Source organism: Arvicanthis niloticus, chromosome X, assembly GCF_011762505.2.
Source record: "Arvicanthis niloticus isolate mArvNil1 chromosome X, mArvNil1.pat.X, whole genome shotgun sequence".
NCBI classification, from domain to species: Eukaryota; Metazoa; Chordata; class Mammalia; order Rodentia; family Muridae; genus Arvicanthis; species Arvicanthis niloticus.
Window position 1 is genome coordinate 84,737,816 of NC_047679.1, and position 22,330 is coordinate 84,760,145.

A 22,330-nucleotide genomic window follows, 5' to 3' on the forward strand; every position below is an offset into this window, starting at 1 on the left:
CAGTGCCACAATGCCTGGATTGTTTTTTTTTTTAATTTTAACCATTTAACTTCAAGATATCCAAGGTATAAGACTCACAATAAATTCAAGAAACATATTCATCAGCATATCATGTGATGGTGGAATAAATATAATTATAGGTTATGAGTATATGACTTATGTTTGTCTAAGAACTCAATGCTTGACATAATATGTACATATGTTCCTTTATTCAATTCAAAGTTGAAGTGATTAATAATGAAAGAGAAATGATAAGTCATTCACTCCTAACTGCAGGTGTTTAGTTTTAATAAAAGTATGTTTTCACTCAAGATTAGTTTGGCCATTAGGCATCAATTACATAAGAAACAGCTCTCTGTAGATTGTCCTCTGTGTAAAACGTACTAAAGTGAGCAAAAGAAAACAAGGTTCTAATTTCTAACAGATTAAAAGAATCTGTGGCAGGCCTATAATCAAGCAAACACAATTCAGAACATTGACCATTCCTTCTTATGTGATTCAACACAGAAAACATAGTCCAGCAACTAAAACAAATTAAATGTTTGAATATCTAAACATTTCCTGTGCTTCCTTAAACATCAGAGGGATGTTCTCTAACTCCCAATAACACAAAGTATGTGAGGTTTCTTTTTTAATTACCTTCATTCTTGGCAACCAGAAAAGGGTGTGGGATCTTTTGGAGTTGGGGTATAGGCCACGGTGAACTCCTGAACATGGGTGCTGAAAGCCAAACTCAGGTCTTTCAGGAAGAGCAGCAAGTACTTTCAACAGTGAATTATCTGTCCAGGCCCATATACATTACTTATAAGTATTCCTTTCCAATGTAATTTGCTCTAATTCTTTTTTTTTGCTCATTACTCTCATTCTCTGTATGATAAACACCCATGACTGATATGATGTCTCATGAAAAGATAGCAATTAACTTATAGAGTCAGTGGCATCTAAGTAGTATCTGAGATAATTCATAATTGTTGAAACAGATAAAGGGAGTCAAGGTTTTCACAGGTTGATCAGTGCTTGAGTTGATCAGTGCTTGAGAACAAAGAGGTAGTAAAACATGGCCACATACCAGGAAAACTGGAAGGTAAGTTTCTTGGGAACATGGGCTTTTCAAGGTCTTTGTTCTTAATGTAAATCACACAATAATTAACATTTGTTTAATGGGGGCTTCAGATAGAGTTGGAGCTTCTTAGAAAGGAAGCTAAACAAAAGAACTAATGTATAATTTGACCTGTATTTATGCAATAGAGCATGGGTATAACAGATGACAGCCCCATGGAAAAAATTGTGTATTTAAAGGACATTCCTTAAGGAAAAGCAATGGTTACCTCAGAGTAACCATTGTTAATCAGAGCATATATTCCAACACATACCCTAAGGATGAGGATCAATTTGCATAAAACAGACCTGACCCTCTACAGTGCACAATAGTCTCCCCTTGGCAAGATAAATTGCTTGTTATTTGATGGGGATGGTCTAGATCTATTACTATGAAACAACAAAACATCAGAGGGTGATGTACATGTCCACCCTTAGGTACTGAATGCATTAAAATGAAACCAAGCCTAATATGTAGCTATGCATACTCATTTTTTTAGGCCAGATCACAGTCTTCAAATGTAAAGCAATGTACACTTATTTTTATGTAAAGAGATATTAGATGAATGTTTGGTTTTTGATGCTATTACCCTGATCTCCTCTTGATGCCTTTTCCTTGACTCCCCTTAAGGAAAGGGTTTGCTCATTCTTTATAGTCACATCCTTCTTGTACTCAGAGAAGAAATATCTTCTCTTCTTTTAACTGAATCTATAGCTTACTCCATATCCTCTTCACACATATACTGGGCTTTCCATAAATGTCATCTGTTGACTGGCAGAAACTCTCAGATCACTGAAGTCTGGAGGTATTGAAGTTACATACAAATCTGGTTTTTTTGTTTGTTTGTTTGGTTGTTTTTGTTTTTGTTTTGTTTTGTGTGCCAGGCTGGCTTCTAATTTGCTCTGTAGTTAAGGATGACCTTGGGAACCTCTGATCCTCCTGCCAGGACCTTCCTAGTGTTGGAAATGCAAGTGTAATATCACATTCAGCTTATGTAGTACTGAGTCTCAAACCTAGGGCCTCTGCATACTTACAAAGCACTCTATTGAGTTACCCATGCCCCTTAAAATCTTTTTAAAACTTACAATACAAAGTAATAAATTTAATTATAATTTCCATGTATATTTTTGTTGACTGCCTCCCCCCATTCCCTTCTCTGTCTGGCATCCTCCAAACCCCCTCCTATTTTGCCAATACAAATAGCATGAAGGAAAATTTTGAAATGGGAAAAATGTAAAGAATGATGCTAGTCACACCAGTCCCTTCTTAAGTAGCAGAATTAAAAAAAGCCACATAGAAACCTGATTTTGTATTTAAAGGCATGTAGGGATGTCTCTGTGTCGTAAGTAATGTTTTTGTGTACCTAGTATAGTTTTTTATATTGATCTCATGTGATGTAAAAGACACTAGGTAAATTTAGCTTTGTACTGTGTAGATGACTCATATGAAAGACAGTGGTCAACAAAAGGGATTTCTGTAATCATTCTCTGTGAAAACTGTTGTTATTTCCAAAAGAACATCCCAAGAGGGCCATTAGCACTTACACAGATGGAAAATTAACTGTTTTAGACAGAGGCATTAGGTAGGCCCCATGAAATCTCCTTTCCTTTTCCTCATTGTCACTAAAGTATTTTTTAAAATGTTTTGCATTAATATATATAATATATATAATATATATGTATATATAATATGTATATATTATGTACATGCAAATATATGCACACATGGAAATCAGAGGACAATCTGCTGGAGTTGGTTCCATCTTTCCACCATGTGGGATCCAGAGATGGAACTTGGGTCTTTAGGCTTGGGAGAAAAGTACTTTCACCCACTGAGCCATCTTTTAGGCCCAACAATTTTGTCTTTAAAGTTTTCTTTGTTTTTAGCTGCTTTATCACTGTGTTTCCTTGGTCTAGAGACATAGTCCAAGTTTTACTGCCTCTGTGGTGTTTGTAGAAGGTACTCAAATGATAGACTTACAATTAATATTGGTTGTCATTGTTTTCTGTTTTATTATCATTTTAATTTTACTCTGTAGCTCAGGATGGGCTTGAACTCATCAGGTAGCCTAGGCTACTCTCATTCCTGTGTTGATCACCTCATCTCTGCTTCCCAATTGCTAGGATCTCAGGCATATGCCACCATACTTTAGGCCTTAGAATGAAATAAAGTGTGTCATATGTGGTTTCAGGAATATGATTTTTTTTCTCCAATCCTTCCAAACATAAAACCCATATCCAAACAGGCTAAGAGTTTTACTAGAACAAAATAGTAAGAGTATGTTATGACTCTGCCAAGACTTGTGTCTGGTGTCCTTCATATCACTCCATCCCTAGCCTCTATCCTAAAGCCCTGCTCTAGAGTCCTGATGGTAGACTAAGCCCAAGTTTCCTTTCCATTGATCCCTTTTACAAATGAGTCACCCATATTTTAGCAATCCATTCTTTCTCCTCACCCCACCCCTTGAATACTCTGAAATAAACCACCCTTCAGAAAGCTCCCCTCTTATCTCTCCTTGCTCAATTTAACACACAAACCTAACACACAAAAGCCACTTTGGATTCCTACTATCTAGTCACTCAGCTATCCCCTCTGCCTCTGTGTCCCAGAGGAAGAGCCATCCTTTCCAAATTACCCATGCCTATAAATATATGGTTTGTCTTTTGCAAGTGGAGGCAAAATAATTTCACTACTTTTACAAACAGACATATATAAGGAGTACTATCTCCTTGGCCTTACTTGACCCTGCAACATCTTGGACCTTATTGTTTCTCATCCCCTAACTCTATGTTCCCTTTGAAAACTGTCTTTCAAAATCTTTAAAAACCATAAATGTATCTCAGCAGAATTTCAAGCAAACACTTGAGGAGATTTTGTTTAGAGAAACAACAAATGGCATTGTCCTTTGAATTCTAAAATTTAGTAATCCAATAGGCCTGCCTCAGTATTTTATATGATCTCATAGCTGATTATATTATGTGGTACAATATATGTGATCATATTACTTGCATTCCAAGTTGTCTTCCATTACTTCCTCCTGAACAGCTCAAGGTTTCTCTTATGCACTGTCTAAACCTCGTTTCAGTCCTTCTCCTCACAGCCTAGAGAACTTGCAGAAGTTCTCCTCACTCCTTAGTCTTGGCAGTGTAGTTTCTACTCAGCCACCATCCCAAGTGTGCTTGAATATCTAAAGAAGTAAATGTGAGGCTTCATGGACTTTGCTCAGCTGCCTCAACCTCTGTGATCTTGTCCTTTGATTCTTCCCTTGTTCACACTGTTAAGTGCTTTATTGCCTGATAGGTTCCTAACTCAGGTTGATTTTGCCCTCTAGTGGACATGTGGCTATAGACAAAAGGCAATTTTGTTAGTCACGATGGAAAGGGTAAGGAATGAATCAGATAGGTAAAGACTAGGAATTCTGCTGAACACCCTGTAGTGCACAAGAAACTGTAACTCACAACAAAGATCTATCCAAATCCAGATGTCAAAGATCTATCCAAATCCAAAGACACTGTAGGAAGCCGTGCAGTAGAGAGAGATAACCAAGCCCAAAAGTTGTTTGGAAAATTTCAAGCTGAAAATCTGGCCCCTAATCCTGATGATGATTATACCCTCACCAATAACAGACAATCTAAAATCATATCTCTGTTCCTGTAGGTGTTTCACGGCCACAACAGCTTCTCATTCTCTAGGTCTCTAGTACCTAGATGACAGCCAGGACTCTTCTTGTAGTGCCTCAGTCTGGTGCAGGTACAGTCCCTCCTCTTCCTTCCACCTGTGGATTAAAATTCACATATAGTTAATTTTAACATATCTTATAGTCACAAGAGAGAAGACCAACCTCTTACCCAGCCTTTACTCCCCTACCACTCTTACCTTCTTCCTCCACTCCCCTCCCACTGAGATAGAGTTCTGTTCCGTGTGGACTGGCAAACCCTCTGTGCACTCTCAGTAGCTGACTCACCTTGGAGCAGTTGGCATACATTTCCTGTTAAGATCTGTCTCTGGTTCTGCCCACTGGGGCTAGGGAAGGTTGCTGTTAAGAGGCTGTACAATCGCAGAAATCCTTGCTTGAACCTGGTGCTGACATCCTCTGTAGTCTCTCAGAACTCTCATATGGGAGGCAAATCTCTGTCATGTTAATTTGAGTCAAGCATAAACCTGAGGTTAATTTATCCCAGGTCTCATTTGATGATTTAATTTCTTGTTATATTACACTCTTAGAAAGCAAGCCTCTTATCCAGTTCACTCCTGGGAGCAACCACCCTAGGCTTGACCTGTTTTGTGTAGTAGAATTTCCTCAGAACATAAGTGTCCTACCAAGTTCATTCCTGGGGGACTTGGGATAAAGGAATCCTTACTACTTACTAACAGCTAATTCAACTTCCCTGTCAATTCCACTAGATTCTTTGATGATGTGTATTTTTTAAACTACTTTTATGATCCAGGCATTATAATACTAGACCTACAACCTTAATACTTGTGAAATGGAGTCAGGAAGATACATACTGTAAGGTAGTTCTCAGCTACCTAGTGAGTTTGAACCTCTGCTGAGCTACACAAAACCTTACCTCAAAATGGGATGTGGTGATGGTAGCGGGGAAGCACAAAAACGAAAGAGAAACATACTGCTCTTCTTGTGCTAGCCTGACATTGAAATGATCTAGTAGACCAGAACAGAAAGCCACGTCTTATTGTGATAAAATGGATCTTTGTGTAACATAATTGCAGGAAGTACACAGTAGCTGAGTTCTCTGGAGTCCAATGATCAGCTCCTCTGTGCTCTGGAGTCTTTCACTAGTACCCCTCTAAAATTATCTGGAAAATAGCTGGGGCTGTTCTCCACCTTAGCCAGAGCTAGGCACGGGCTTTAGCCTCCAGTATGGCTATGATCTTGGACACAACTTGAAATGATTCACTGACTCTTTATCCAGTCCCATCCTGGCCTTAGAATTTAACTCCCTTCAGATTTTCCACACTGAGAATCAGTTTGCATCAAATAATCCCTTTGGCTTCATCATTTGAGAGCTAGGTGTGTGGAGAGGGGGGGATTTTGTATATTTAGATGTCTAAGTCCAGCAGGCACTAGGGAGAGCATACACATATACATACCTCATACACACACACACACACACAGAGAGAGAGAGAGAGAGAGAGAGAGAGAGAGAGAGAGAGAGAGAGAGAGAGAGAGAGAGAGACACACAGCAAGGACATTCTGGGGTTGTGAATGCTAGTGATCTGGAACACAACAGAAATCTTCAAAACTTCTGCCTCCCCATTTCTACCATCCCAGTATCTCACACCACGATTTATCCCATTCTCTTGATGATTGCCCCAACTCCCCTTTGCCCTTCCCCACTTCTGATGGTCCCTTCAACCTCCCCACAAAATTGATTTCCCATTTGTTTGTTTGTTTGTTTTGTTTTTTTAATTTCACATTCCAAATTCACTAAGGGTTTTGCAGCCAAATTCCCTTCCCACAATGAAAACAGTTTTCCCTCCTTGAAAAATTCACAGCTTTACACCAAGGACACTCCCAATCCCCAGGCCTACGAAATGGTGAAAATCTCTTGTCTTTTGGTAGTTCTTGATGATCTCCTCTGTGGATTCCCATATCAGACAGATGACTCATATCAGAGGCCACTGAGTAGGGATACATTTGAGGTGGTCTTTCTGTGTTTGATAGTTGGGATGCGGGAGATATGGCTGGGAAGGGGCTTTCATAGGAGTATGTGAATGAGGCTGGGAGTTGAACAGTAAATGGCTCAGAGGAGACAGCGGATCTCAGATTTAGGGACTGAGAGAAAGAACACATGGATGATTCCTTGTGCCTGAAATCTCCTACTTTTTGCCTTTTCAGAGGATAATTTTTCCACTTCACTACTCCAAGAAGCTGCATGAAACTTCCATTGGGTTCCTCGGAGGCCTCTTCTGGGCCAGTTATTGTCCCTGCCAGAGCAGATTCTGTCATATTTGCCCTCTCATCTGCTCTTCCTGTTGCGGCAGCCATCAACTCTGCCAAGTTTTCCTTCGCACTTGACCATTGTGTTCTTATCCCTCCTCTTCTGACAACAGCAGGAGGAATGGCTACAGCTGGTCTTACTGCGTTTGGGAAAGCCCTCAGCTCCTAGGAAAAAGTGGAAAAGGTTGAGACTTGTTTGAAGAATGGGGTATTGACATAAGTATGGGATAGGAAGGGGTAAGACAGGACCAGGTGACAATCTTACTGCCTGGAAGATCTTCAGTCTCAGTAGGTCTCGCTCTCTCTGCACTTCTTCTAGTTTGGCCTGGGCCATTTGAAGCTGGATAGCTACCTCCTTTTGCTCCATCTCTTGCTGGTGGGTGAGCTGCTTCAGGTCTGGAGACAAGGAGAGTGCAGACACCTTATGTAGGCTAGACAAGTCTTTCAGCCACTGCAGCCTGTGCCCTTGTAAACAGCCTTGCCTATGAGCAAAGCGCACACCCAACGCCAGGCTGCCCCAGGCACAGGCTTCCCGAGCCTCAGTAGGCACCTCACTATCCTCAAGGATGGCTTTGAGCTTGTCCTCCACCTCTTCCCAGGACAGGGACAAGTTCTCAAGGTAGAAATCAGGGCCTTTTTCGTGCTTGGCCATTTGTTCATTGATGAACATGGACACCTTGCTATGCCGGAAGCCACTACCGAGATCCTCAGGATTCAAGGCCATGGTGGCTGAGTGTCTTCAGGGCTTTTTTGGCCCTAGGAGATTAAATAAACCTGTAGTTCTTGCTCCCTTAGCCTCTTGGTGTTAGTACCTCTTCTCTCCTTCAGTGTCTTAATGGCCGTTTGTTCTTCCCGGCTTTCCCATTCCCGCCCATCCCCTCCCCTTCCCTCCCCTCTGGTGTTCTGGCACCTTCCCTTCCCCTCCCCCCCCACCAGGCTCTCTGGCTCTGCCCCTCAACTATTCTGTCATAATGGCTCCTGGTAGCTTCTGTTCTTATGTGACTTCAAGGCAGATCTCACCTTTCCAGTTCTTGATTAGAGGAAGTTTGGGTCGATCATATCTGGCTTCTTGCCACAGGGTCCACCTAACACCCCTGCTAAGGCCTGCTTACTATGCTTCAAGCGAGAAAGCACAACCGTGTCAGCCTATCTCTCTTCAAAGACTTATGAAAAGGAATTCTTGGGGCAAACTCTCCTGGATTTTAATCAAGAACTATTCCAACTTCCAGACTGTGAATGTAGTAAGGAGAACTGGTGAAAGGTTTCTACACGTCCTTGGAAGTAAGGGAAACTTCCACAAAAAAAAAAAAAAAAAAAAAAAAAAAATCCTCATGCTGTGGGGAAGAGCAAGACAGAAAAGACTTGAAGCAAAAAGAAATGAAACTCTCCAAAGGAAAATTTAAAATCCACACACTCTCCTTGCCAGGAGCTTATCCCAAGCAAAGGACTGATGTGCAGTATTTCACATGTCTTAAAGACTTCCATTACCAAACTCTTCCAGAAAATTCCCCCCAAAACAACCAACCACAACTCACTACTTCCTAATTAAAAGAGAAAAAAAAATCAGCAAATTAAACTTTATTTGAATAAATGATAATTCATGAGTTCTGCAATATTAAGTAAGAAACAGTAAGAATAATTCAGAGCATTTCAACCATCAGACAAAACAGAGGAATAGATAAGCCAAGCCTGAAAGAAAAGAAACGACCTGATTGGTTGTAGCTAGGCATTTGACATACTGGGCATTGTTACATCACTAGGCTGCCTGGGATTAGTTGAAAACCATCTAATTGTTACTGGTGAAAACTCAGCTTTTGTTAGCACGTTTCAGTTGAGATTTGTTTATGCCTTGAATTGGGCTGTAAACAGGAAATGTATAGAAAGTACCTCATGTTGACCTTTAGGTTTATTTAACTTATTTACAGTTTTACTTTTATTACTTTAATTTGAAATGTTTTTTATTTAAAAGAATTAATAGGCATTTAAAGTCATTTTATGTTTTTAGAAAATTGAGCAGAAAGCATTTTCTGTCTACTTTCTTTCCAATACCAATATTGGTTTCATTTTTTAAATTACTGAGCTAATTTAGCACACTATTAATTAAAGTTCAGATGGAAGTTCACTGTCAGAGTAGTATAATCTGTAGGACTTGAAAAATATATCATATGTATCTACTATTTTTAATCCCTCAGTCATCCACACTCCACCCTATTTCCTCCAGTGACTCAACAATTAAGAACATTTGACCTCAGATAGAACCAAACATTACCTGTCCTCTTCCAGAGGACCTCAGTTCAGTTCCTAACACACACATTGGGTGACACATAGCCACCTGTAACTACAGTTCTAGGGCAACCAGTATCTTCTTTTATCTTCCATGGGTATCCCCTACATGAATAAAAATATTCTTTTAAAATAGAAAATAAAAAAACATCTTTAATTTTTTAAAACTTGATTCTCCTCTCATTTATTACAACCTGATCACGGTTTTTCCTCCCTCCTCTCCTCCCAGTGCTTTCCCTCTACATCCTCCCTCTCCTTCTGCCCCTCCTCCATTTCTCTTCAGAAAAGACCAGGCCTCCCAGAGATATCAACTAAACATGGTGTATCAAGTTGAAGTAAGACTAGGCACATTCTCTCCTATTAAGGCTAGATTGGGCAGCCCAGTAGGAGGAAAGTGTCCCCAGGCTTCTTGGTTGTTGGTTCAGTCTTTGTGAACCACTATGAGACCAGGTTAGTGGTTTTCTTGTTTTCTTGTTTCCTTGACCTCTCTGACTCCTTCCTCCCCTTGCCCTCTTTGGCAGGATTATCTAAGCTCTACTTAATGTTTGCCTGTTTCCATCAGTTGCTGGATGAAGACTCTGATGACAGTTGGGTTAGATACCTGTCTATGAGTATAGCAGAATGTCATTAGGAATCATTTCATTGACTCTTTTTTCTTTTCCAGTCATGTTTGGTTCTATCTGAGGTCTCTGGGCTGTGCAGCCCAGGTTCCTGGTCCTCCAAGCCATGTCAGGAATGAACTTCCTCTCAGGCCATGAATCTCAAGTCATTGGTTGTCTACTCGCACAATTTTGTGCCACCTTTATCCCAGAACATCTTGTAGGCAAGACAAAGTGTAGTTAAAAGGTATTGTGACTTAGTTGGTGTTCCAATCCCACCACTGGAAGTCTTGCCTGGTTATAGGAGATAACCAATTCAGGCTCCATCTCTTCCATTTCTAGGAGTCTTAGTAGGGTCACCCTCATAGATTCCTAGGAGTTTCTATTGCACTAGGTTTGTAGCTCATCTCTGAGATGCCAACCCCCAGTTCCAGTTGTCTCACTCCATCCTCCAATCACCTGATCCTTCCTGTTCCCAGCATTACTCCCACACTCTGACTCATCTACCCCTGTCCACATACAATGTCTATTCTTTTTTCCCTTCTCAGGGAAATTCATGAATCTTCCCTTGAGCTATCATTGTTAAATATATTTTTATACCTAATCTTTAAAAAAATTTACTTATTCATGCATTTCATGTATATGAGTGCTTGGTCTTCATGCACATCAAAAGGGGAAATCAGATCCCATTATGGATGATTGTAAGCCACTATGTGATGACTGAGAATTGAACTCCTCGGAACCTCAAGTACTCTTCTTAACCACTGAGCCATCTCCCCAACATGTTGCTACTTTTTAGAAAAAGCTGTGTGTATAAAAAAAAAAAAACAAACAAAAAAAAAAAAAAAAAAAAAAAAAAAAAAAAAAAACAACCTCCCTTTAAACTGAAGAACAAGGTTTCTTAGAGCAGTGATTAGGAAAAAGAAAAGACTGTCATTCCCTCTACAGCAAAGAGCTAGAATTCCAATGACTAAAAGATTCATTTTACTTAAGCTTGAGATTCTTCAGTTGTACTTTAATGCATTGCTTACATTGATCCCCTCCATATTATCCCATGGAATAAAACTGAGAAAACAACTCAAATCCTGTTGCCATGCATGACTCCTATTAACTTGGAGGCCCATGTCTTCTGTCAATAAGCGTTCACGAAACTTGTTAGTTAGAAAATTCATCAAAATCTCTCAGACTTTACAACTCTGACATTTGGGAATGTAATAACCCTATAAACACAATTGCACTTGCTGTTGTCATTTTTTTTATATATCCCAAAAATCTGAGAGTCATCTATCTAAAGACCTCTTATGAGGATACTATAAAAGTGGGGGTTGAAACCATGTCTCTTGATTTTAGGGACCACATTTTCTCAGACAACAATCTTCTCAAGTACAATTCGTTTAATTTTCTAGGGTTACCTTCACATATCCCCTAACTTTACCACGAACTATAAGGAAATAAGTGGATGCTTCTAAGTTGGAGATTAACAGTAGCATGCCAAAGGCTGGATATTTATATCAGTGGGAGATCAAAGCACTTGAGAAAATATTCCTTGTTCATACCTTCAACATATCCCCTGTTTGTTTACCTCATTGTGAAATAGTACATTCTTTGTTTGATACAACATAATATAAAAAACAAAGCAAAACAAAACAAAATCCCAAACCTCTGAACTCTTCAAAACTCTCCAAACTGAAAGTATTTAATGAAAGGGGATTTCTTTCAAATGACCTTATATTTCTCCAAATATCTTTTATAGCATAAATACTTTTTTCTTACATTAAATTTTCATTTACTTTTCAATGTATATATCATATATATCTAGCATAATAAGTAGCAAGTAGCAAATAACTGTCATTTTAATGATTATATAGAACTTTTCTCATTGAATCACATCAGTAAAGTTGCCAATTTGCTCTCTTTTTGGTGTTCTATTGCATTAATATTACATGATTGTAGTTTTGTGTAGTTACCATGTACTGGAGAGATGGCTCATTGATTTAAGAGCACTGGCTATTCTTAAAGAGAAGGCAAGTTCAATTCTTAAGACCCACATGGCAGTTTACGATTGTCCATAATTCTAGTTCCAGGAGATCTGATATCCTCTTCTAATATCCACAGGCACAAGGCATGCATGTGTAGCACTATGCTGCACAGGCATGCATGTGATCAAAACACACATACACATAATATAAAATAAAACAAAGAGATGAATCTAAAAGAAATTAAACAAAAAATATTTCCAAAAAAGCCTTCTTTTACTAATAAATTTTGAGGAATAAAAATCAGCAAAGGACCTGGTAATTTGCTACAGCAATAGTTTTTTTTTTTTCAATTTCTGGAGGAGGCTAATATCATTTAACAATTATATATATATATATATATATATATGAATTATATAATATATAATAATTCATATATATGAATATATAATATATTATATATTTATATATAATTGTTAAATGATATTATATAATATATATTATATATATTCATATATATATTCACATTTTCAGTATTTATAACTTTTTATTATTTGTGTATAAGTGTATTGCCTGCATGTCTGTCTGTACATTACATACATGCCTAGTGCCTGTGGAAGCCAGAAGAGGGTGTTACATTCCCTGGAATTGGAGTTATATATGGTGGTGAGCAGCCGTATGAGTGCTGGAATTCAACCTGGGTCCTTTAGAAACAGTGAATGCTTAACTGAAAAGCTGTCCTTCTAGCTCCAATTTATATTTTTAAAATGGCAAAATAAACTTTTTTTTTAGATTGTTGATCACTAGATGTTTCTGGATTTTACAAAGAAAATGTTTTTAAGTGGAATCAGACTATGAAAGGAACTATTTAAAAAGAATTCTGCCACATCATAAGCTCTTTTATTAATGCTTCTAGTTTTAGGTTTAATTTTTTCCTAATTCTTTAGATTCTTGACACTTGGTTAACCCATGTGTTACACAAAATCATATATACTCAAACCAAACTTTAGATTTTGTAATGAAAACAACTTGTAAGTGTGAGTTATAATGGGTATTTTGATTTTCTTATGAAAGTCTGACTATTGCCTTTGCCCGAGAAACTGTTTGATCAACATTCCCTCTTAAAATTGCCTTTGATAGACAGAAAAAGCAGGAAATACAACTTAAACTAGCTGACATTAAACTTTTGTATAGAAAGCTATGGCATTTATTCAAAAATTTGCAGCAGTGGATTTGCTGTTAATGTTAATAAAATTATTAAATTAAATTAAAATATAAAATTAAAATTATTAAATGTTACTGTTAATAAAATTATTCTTAATATACTATTTGTAGACACATACTTCTAATTTTGTCAGCTGACAAAATAGACATGGGTAACCACAAATTAGTTTGGGGGTTAAGCAATGTTAGTACCCATTTATTTCTGAGAGTAACAACCAAAAGATCTTCATCCTAGCTAGATGCATTTTAGAAAGTTAATTTTTATTCTTTACATTCATATTTTATTCCTGTTAGTTGATATTTACCTTGCCTGCTTATTTTCCCACATATTGGCAAAAGTAACTATGATAAAAACTGTGGAAATAGAGGTAGCTTTTTTGTTGTATATGTTCTAAACTCATTGACCCAAATATCTATGAACCAAAGATTCATAGAAATAAAATAGTTCCATCTGTACTGAACATGTACTGACTTTTTGTCAGTACTCACTAGACAATATAGTATAACCATTATTTACATATTTGCATAGCTTCTACATTTTATTAGTTATAAGTCATTTAGAAATAACCTAACGTATCCAGGAGAATGTACATAGGTTATATGCAAATATATTATCTTCTATTAAAAATAAGCTTAAGCATCTGAAATTTTTTGCTTCAAATGTGTGTTGGGGCATTCTGGAACAATTCCCTCATGGATACAAAGAGATAATTCTCCCTGCAAAGATTATAGGTGCAAGTAATTGCAAGATATTGCTGGAATATTACTGTAAAGGCCCTTTCTTTACATTAAGCTAGAGTGTGTTTCTTATCCCTCTTGGGATGTGAAAATGGAGAGAAAAAAATTTATGATCGTCATTCTTGCATACTAGTCAGCCTGCCTCCTCAACCTAGCAGAGCTCTAATTGTACCTAATGAAAGAAAAGTAACATTTTTAGGCCCCACTTGCAGGATTTTTTTAAAATAGAACTGGCCTGAGGCATTTTTCAAAATAAAAACTAAATAATGCAAGATTGTTAGCAGGAACTGTGCCAGAGCTGGATTACATGACTAATAAAAATCAACTTGAATCTCGGACTGTCAGGGATCCTTGATCACACCTCTACTAGGTCAGCCACAGTGACAACAGGACTCAAACTAGGCCTTGTCTTTAAGTTTCAGAGACCTTGGTTATCACCAACCATTTCATATTAAGGCTTGTTCATGGGTTAACAAGCAATTTGTCAGCCACAATTGACATGCCAGTGAACAGAGCCAGAATGAGTATAAACAGGGCCTTGGCCTAAGGTTGTTTGTGTTTTAAGGGTTAGGGGGGATTGAAACATTTCCTCCTGCAACTCATCAGCCATCTTCAGGGTGAGTCTCCTGCCCTTATGGTCACCCCAAGTTAATACAAGTGCTGCTCACAGGGTCTAAATCATTTAATCTTTGGAGAGTTTGGAGAATGAACACATGAGAGCATCTCTTGTGCCTGCAAATTCTTGCCTGGAGGTCTGGGTTTTATTATAGAAAACATTTGTCCAAAAAGCCTACCAGAAAATTTAGTGGACCATCATTAACCTTTTAACCTCCAAAGTTCTGACCTTTGTCTTGTAGCTAGTATTTTATAGTACCTGAAAGTTTCTTTTCATTTGTTCTCCTTTTTGTATCTAATTCAGTGTATCTTTTTTGATCCTTTCAGACTTTCCAGGTCCTCTAGTATTTGACTTGTTCCCCAAATTAACATCTGCAGACCATTTCCTGTCCAAGTAACTTTTCTAACCTACTGGCTAATTTTAACCCCTTGCAGTCATTGTTCTGTTTGTAAATATAGTTGTGATTGCTTGTGATTATTATATAAATATGTATTATTGTTATTATTCCTTTATGATATAGATAATGATGCAAGCTATACTGAAAATTCTGGTTTTATAGTCATAATTTATTGGATAACTAATATATGACAAAGAGTGTGCTGAGTATTTTACATATTTTATTTGACATGATGGTCTGGAACAGGTATCCATTATTAGAATTCTACTTTTAAAATGTCAACTGACTTTTAAATTTTAATTTAAAATCTTTTCAGAATTTAATATATTGAAACTATATTTATATTATTTTTACCCCTCCTTCTCCTCTAAACTCTGCTCATGTTCCTCACATTCTCACTTCCTCTTAAATCATGAACTCTTCTTTAATTATTTGCTCTCTCTCTCTCTCGCTCTGTCTCTGACTCCCTCGCTCCCCCCCCCGTCTCTCTCTCACACACACATACAATACCCACCACATATATACATATATATGCATATGCTTCCTGACTCTATTTAGTTTTCCTTGTATGTGTATTTATTTAGGACTGACCACTTGGGATTCAATAACCTATGAGGGAGTTCATCCCTGAAAAAGACTGAATCTTTTTCTCTCAGCAGCCATTAATTTCCTATGGCTCTTCATCTAGGGTGAGATTTCCCTCACCCAAGTTAACATATCACCTGGTCTTTTCATTATATGGGTCTTATATAAGTGACCATACTTTTGAGATTTTTGTGGATATAGTTTTCCTGTCAAATAAAGAAGACTCTAGCTCCTTGATTCTGATCCCCTGGCACTTGCAATCTCCCTGTACCTTTTTCTAGAATGTTCCCTGAGGCTTAAGGTTAGGGTTTGTGTTGTTGCTATATCTCTTGGAGTTGAGGTCCCCACAGTCAGCTGAGCTTTGCAGTTTGACTTGCTTAATGATCTCTGTCTGCTGCACAAAGAAACTTCTTTGGTGAGAGATACATCTATATATTGGAAAAGGTTAAGTATTTAAAATTCAGTTATTAATTACACTGGTTAAGAAAGTGGCAGTAAGTAGGTTCTCCTCTAGGATCCATGACTTATACAACCATGGGTAGTTGGCTAGGTTTAAAGCATCAGACATGGATTCTTGCCTATTGAGCTGGCTGTACGTCATTTAGAGAGCTATTGGTTACCCCCTCCCCCCAAAATATATGTTCACTGTTGGGCATATTGTGTCATGCCAGTCATTGTTGAAATTCAAATGTTTTACAGCTGGGTGGTACTATTGATTGTTTTTCCTCTTTGGAAGCTTGCATAAAACCTTTAGCTAAGATGACAGTTCTTATGATTGAGGTTCCTAAGTGAGCTCCAGGTCTATTCTTACAAGTCCTTTGTTTAAAGTGTGTGATGTCTTCAATAATAGTTACCTTCAAGTTCTGGGAGGCAACAAAGAACATGGTCAGTAGTCAAGTTGTTTTAGAAGATTCTTGAACTTTTTTGATCAAGAACTTGAAGAGAATTTTTTCATGTTTGGCATTTGGTTTTGTTTGTGTCACTGAAATAGCTAAATCTTGTCTGTCCTAGTTTAAAGTTGGTGCATTGTAAAGAAACCTCTATATTAGATTTATCTTTTCTTTCACCTTATTTTCTGTGCAGTGATAAGTGCATTTTGGATAGTGAACTTATTTTATCGAACTACACATTCTGCCTATTATTTCTATTATTGATAATTCTGGGTTTTAGTTTTCGTTTTCATGGAAGTAACAATGGGAAGATATTCAATAAGTAATGAAGGCCCTTCTATCTGTATGGTTTAATATAATGAAGCATATATGATCAAAATAAGTAACGAAGGCTTTTCTACCTGTACGGTTTAATATAATGGAGCATATATGATCAAGGAATATTCAAAACTAACTGGCAGATGTGACCCTTCTGTGTTAAGTACCATTTAAACCTATGACCACTTCTTTATGTACTTTTTGTCTTCCAAACATAGTCAGGATATTTTATTCATTGCCAATATACTGTGAAAAAACTCTGTCTACTCTTCTAGTGGTCCAAGACTAAAGTTATCTAGCTCACATTTATATAAGGAATTTGATATTTGATTGGTGACATATATGAATATGAAGTAACAAAAGACTTGTACTAAAAGGGACTGATGCAAAAGAAGCACAAACGTGGAATGACCTTTAAATAATACGTTGTGATGTCTATTCACTTAATTAATTGACATTAGTGTATCATTTAGTACCTATTCATTTAAGGTTCCAGGAATAAAATATTGAGGCAGAACAAAAGAACATTTCTCCTAATTACCTTATGCTCATCAAATAAACAGATATTAGATGATCAAGGAAAACAACAAATGTAAAAGCCTATGCCTTATTTGGGCTTAGTGTGTCCAAGGAACAGCAAAAATGCCACTGTGGATGCATCTTGATGAATGGAGAAGAGATTGTTATAAAGGCCTAGGTCATATATGGTCTTGTTGGTAGCCAAGGGACTTAGGATTTAGGAAAATGCTTAACATTGGATTTTTATAAAACTATTCACTAAAGGCTACAGTGATTGAACAAGTAGTTACTTTTCTTTTATGAGACTCTAAATGGTGACTTAAACTCTATGACATTAAAAATAAGGTGTCTAACATCTGACAAGAATTTTGTTCTTTTTCAAATAATTTTTAGATTAATTAATTTTACTATATGTTTATAGATGTTTTACTTGAATGCAAATATGTGCACCATGTGCATGTCCAGTACCTGTGGAAGCCAGAAGAGGGAGTTGGATCCCCGTAACTGAGTTATGGATGGTTATGAGCCACCATGTAGGTGCTGAGAACCAAACCTTGGTTCTCTGCAAGAGCAACAAGTGCACTTGCCTGAGTCATCTCTTCAGCTCCAACCATTTTTTTTTTCTTTTTAAATTGCAGTTGTTTGGATTCTGGAAACCCACATTAAAAACAATAAAAAGCAGTGTAATACAGAACATATTGTTGCTGTATCTGAACATCAGGACTTGGTCTACTTTAGTACTATTCTCTGATAACACTTTCCGAGTCCCAGTTTATGAGTGCTTTGTTTGTAGTTATCTTCACTGATTATGTTTGTTTGTAAACAGAATGTGTATAGCCATCTGCCTTTCTGGGTTTTGTATGTTTGAAATGTTATAAAATTTCAATGAATGACCATTAAACTATGAATGGCACCAACCATTTGGGGTCCTTTTAAAATGTGTAGTTGGCATGCTAACTCTGTCCAATATAGGACTTTACAACTACTTTGATTTGTACAGTTACCATTGATACTTCCCATATTTAACAGTAAGTTAATGTTAGTTTCGATGTGGTCCTGAAATATCCTCCATAAAGAAAGATTAAATACTACTACTGAGATTTACAGTTGGTCTTCTCAATTTTGTCAAGATGTTCCGAATCTCTTTTGTCATGCATTGCAGTTTCCCTTTGTGTAGTTGACGCCTCTTGCCTGGGTAGAGAAAAATCATGTACACAAATAAACAAAGATAGGATACTTATTTGTTTAAAACTATTCAAATTCATTAAATGTAGGCATAACTTTTTGCAACCTTACTTTTGAAATTTTTTCAGCCTCTCAAATTGGTAGTCTTTTTCTTTGATTATTATCACAATACCTATATATATGAGCAAATATATAAATAAAACTTGCTGTATTTCTTTTTGTTGTTTGAGTGTATATAGCTTTAGGATTGATCCATTTTGTAGTGCATAACCTATTAGGGCTTCATCCCTAAAGAGAAGCTACCTCTCTCTTAGCGATCATTAGTTGATTATTTATCTTTGTCTAGGGGTGGAACTTTCAACCACTAGCCTATTTCAAGAAGCATTTTAAACACACATATATGGTTTTAGAATGGGTTTCTTGTGGTAGGAAGACTTACCCTAAATGTGGTTAGCATCATGAAATTAGGTCCTATAATGAATCGTGCTCAGAATAATTCTCCTAGATGACTAGAGATACTGTCAAATTGACAATTATCATCAACCATTGCAGTAAGCAAGGGGGCTCCCTTCCTTCTGAGATTTCCAAATATAGGAGTCTGTTTTGTTACTTCAGACAACTTTGGTCACCACTGATTGAACTGAGCCTTATTCTTGGGTGATGAAAAACAATTATTATTGTGATGAGTAATGATTATCTCAAACTCAACTAGAAATATATAGTTTTGTTAACTTAATGATTTTACCCTTGGAAAAGAAGTGTAAAATGATTTTACACTTGGAAAAGTGTAAATCTGAGGATACAAGCACATTCACTACAATCTTAAATATGATTATAAAAAGGTAAGTAAAAGAAAGGAGATATATATATATATATATATATATATATATATATTAACAGGTATCCTGTATACATATATGCATACATACATCTTAGGGAAGGAACTGTTTGGGTAGAAACCAATGTTAAGTTCCACAATCACTAGGAGAACTATCAAAAGACAGATGAAGAACAGAAATGTCTATGACCATAGTTCTCACAAGGGTCTGGCAACTTTCCTCCTCAAAGTTTCAGGAAGCAGTATTTATTGCTAGGAGTGAAGTCTTACTGTGTTATACTTTCATAGATTGCTACATAGATTGCCTTGGAACTCTGTAACTATCTCATAATCAGGAAGGTTCCCATCACCATTTTTGCTCCACACTATTTTGTTGGTTGAAGACAAAAGTTGCTATGTGTTGGTTTGATGTCATTTCTTATTTCTAGACAATGCCCTAAATGGAAAAATCAGTAATCTTGAAATATATAGAGTATAAAAGTTGTAAACAGCCAATAAAGCCATTTTCTTATTTCTTTGTTCCTACAGAAACTCCACATACTGCATGAAGGTGTCAATGTCCTTGACTGTTGCAGAGAATGAATCAGGCCTGTGTTACAATAGCAGGATCCGCTACTTAGAGAAATCTGAAGTTACTAAAAGAAAGGAGATCTCCTGCCCCGACATGGACGACTTTAAGAAGTCTGATCAGGAACCTGATGTTGTATGGTACAAGGTAACTCAGCATGAAGTTAAATTAATTTTTTAAAATATTATTAAATAGCAGCTTTGGGAATTGAGATGATATTGCCAATTTTTGATATTAAGCAGTTTGCTGGGAAGAATCAACAGAATTATATAAACAATTGCCTTAGAGGTATCACTGACTTTCTTGCATTTCCATTAGCAGATGTCAGAAGCTGATTCACTTTGCCCACCTGCTAAAAAGTAAATAAAATTTCCCCTCCAGCAAATAAGAAGGATAAAGACTTTAAAAAAAAACACAAAACAAATTAGTTGATGGACATATAGAAATATTATGTTCCATGAGGAAGAAAGGGTCATTATTATCAATAGTACCACCTATGAAAGATAACCACTGCTACCATGATGTACAATATGAGCTACTACAGTAGAGGCAGAAGTGACAAATAGACTTTTTGTTGTTCATATAAACACAGTTAGAAACACAGTTAGGGTTATGGTTAGCTTGACATAAGCTACATTCAGAGGTCTAATGGAAAGGCATTGAATGAAGAATATATTTACTGAGGGAGGCAGAGACAGTATTGAGAGAAACATGAGAGGAAGCTGCTAACTCTTACTTCTAAGGAGCAGTCAGTGGAACCCAGAAAGAAAGAAAGTGATCTTTCAAGAGTAATAGCTTTAGAAGTACATATATGAAGGTAATAAACAAGAAAAGAGAGGATATAATAAGTAACATAGCCTATCTTAACACCTGCCTACATTTCTGAAGCCAGTTGTCTCCTCCTCCCATTAGAACACAGGACAAAAGCAAACAGGTAGAATTAGGCCTTCATGTGCACTAGACTTAGACTATACCACACAAGGACAGGCCTGGTAGAAAAGTAGAGAATAATCACACAAACTTTAGATATATTATTCTTTCTACAATCCTGGGGCCTTATACTTGTAAATTATTTTCTAGATCATAGCACTTGCCACTTTTTACAGCTTTATATATGATAGCCATAGGTGACCAAGTACATGTTTTTCAGGTGATGTGTGCATTATTGGACCCAATTTTATAAGAGTTGAATTTGGCTGTTTCTGTAGGATTCTGTGGCCCTGCACATCCCAAAGATTCCTGTACCTGAACATAAAAAGCTGGTAGAAAAATTTCCATTTAGAACCATGTTTGTTTTTACACTGAGATCAACTTACTAACAGATACCAAGAGAATGTGCTCAATTATCACTTCCACTCTTTCTTTTTTTCTTAGCAAAGATAATATTATTACAAGTAATATTTATTCCCTCAAGCAGACTATTGAAATTTAATGGGACTTTTCATACTATCATCAAAATGTGTCACATGTATTAAGTAATTATTATATTCCATTCCCTACAACAAGCTTGGTATCTACATTATCCTATCTAAATGTCAATAAAATTTTGTATAGTATTTTTATTCTTATTTAATAAAGAGAAAAAATGCAGAGAGATGCAACATATTAAATTTATTTATTGTATATATATGCATGCACTGTAGTTGTGTTCAGACACACCAGAAAAGACATCAGATCCCATTACAGATGGTTGAGCACCACCATGTGGTTGCTGGGAATTGACCTCAGGACCTCTGGAAGAGCAGTCAGTACTCTTAAGCACTAAGCCATCTCTCCAGCCTGAAAAAGCATTTTCTTAATTACTATGCTTTTCTACAATAACTCACTTTTGATCGTGCATCTTTCTATAAGATGAAGGGTTCATGAAAACCAGCCATGCCCTTCCCCCAAAAAGAAGTAAAAAAAAAGAGTTTACTTCAATTTTATAGGAAGGAAAGGGGAGTTGACCTAACCCAGAGATAGAAGCTGGAGGTAAATTCAAGGTCAGCAAGCTCTTCATGCAGTAATTCATTCTATCTCATCATCTTATCTTCTACTAACTTCCTTCTGCCCCTTTACTTATGTCTTTCAACACCCCTAGCCACTTACTCCTGGGGAAATGCTACCCCTCACTCCCTTCTACAAATGAGCCAATAAATCCAGAACAAAAGGATTTCTAAGCTCTGCCTGAATAATAATGTCTAAAGTCTAGTTTATTAACTTGAAATTTATCTTAATTGATAGAAAAGCATACAATTTTATGTAAGAGTTGGGTAACGTGATGTTTTAATGCATGTGTACATTTTGTAATATTTATATTACAAAATTTATATTAGATTAAAAGAATCTATCTCTTCAGGCAAGTATCATTTGTTTGTGGTGAGAACATTCAAAATCCTTTCTTTCAGTTATTTTTTAAAAAATTCAATACCTCTAGAGCTCCCCAGGGTATAAACCATGAGCCTAGGAGCACATATGGAGGGACCCATGACTCCATCTGTATATGTAGGGGAGGATGGCCTTGTTGGGCATAGGTGGGAGAGGAGATCTTTGG

At 36.9% G+C, this 22,330-nt stretch overlaps 2 protein-coding genes across 3 annotated transcripts in view; one reads left to right on the forward strand and one right to left on the reverse strand.

Annotated features, from left to right (window-relative positions):
• Il1rapl2 (interleukin 1 receptor accessory protein like 2) overlaps positions 1-22,330 on the forward strand; it is a 1,120,259-nt gene that overhangs the window by 584,780 nt on the left and 513,149 nt on the right. The window contains exon 4 of the mRNA XM_034486219.2: positions 19,758-19,944. Coding sequence (XP_034342110.1) covers positions 19,758-19,944 — 187 coding nt within the window. The remainder of the gene's footprint in view (positions 1-19,757; positions 19,945-22,330) is intronic.
• Tex13a (testis expressed 13A) lies at positions 5,123-7,785 on the reverse strand. 2 transcript variants are annotated; one of them, XM_034486221.1, is made up of 2 exons: positions 7,327-7,785; positions 5,123-5,230 (listed from the first exon to the last, which is right to left on the reverse strand). In XM_034486221.1, exons 1-2 carry the CDS (start codon positions 7,783-7,785, stop codon positions 5,123-5,125), a joined length of 567 nt encoding a protein of 188 aa, XP_034342112.1. The 2 variants fall into 2 exon arrangements, with proteins under 2 accessions (XP_034342112.1, XP_034342111.1); XM_034486220.2 differs by lacking the exon at positions 5,123-5,230 and adding an exon at positions 6,549-7,226.

What these genes read in the sequence shown, in the direction of transcription:
- Tex13a (XM_034486220.2), bottom strand. Translation starts at nt 7,785, where the DNA reads ATGGCCTTGAATCCTGAGGATCTCGGTAGTGGCTTCCGGCATAGCAAG. An exon ending in GACTGAAGATCTTCCAGGCA is followed by an intron (nt 7,227 to 7,326) that starts GTAAGATTGTCA and finishes ACTTTTTCCTAG; the next exon opens with GAGCTGAGGGCTTTCCCAAA.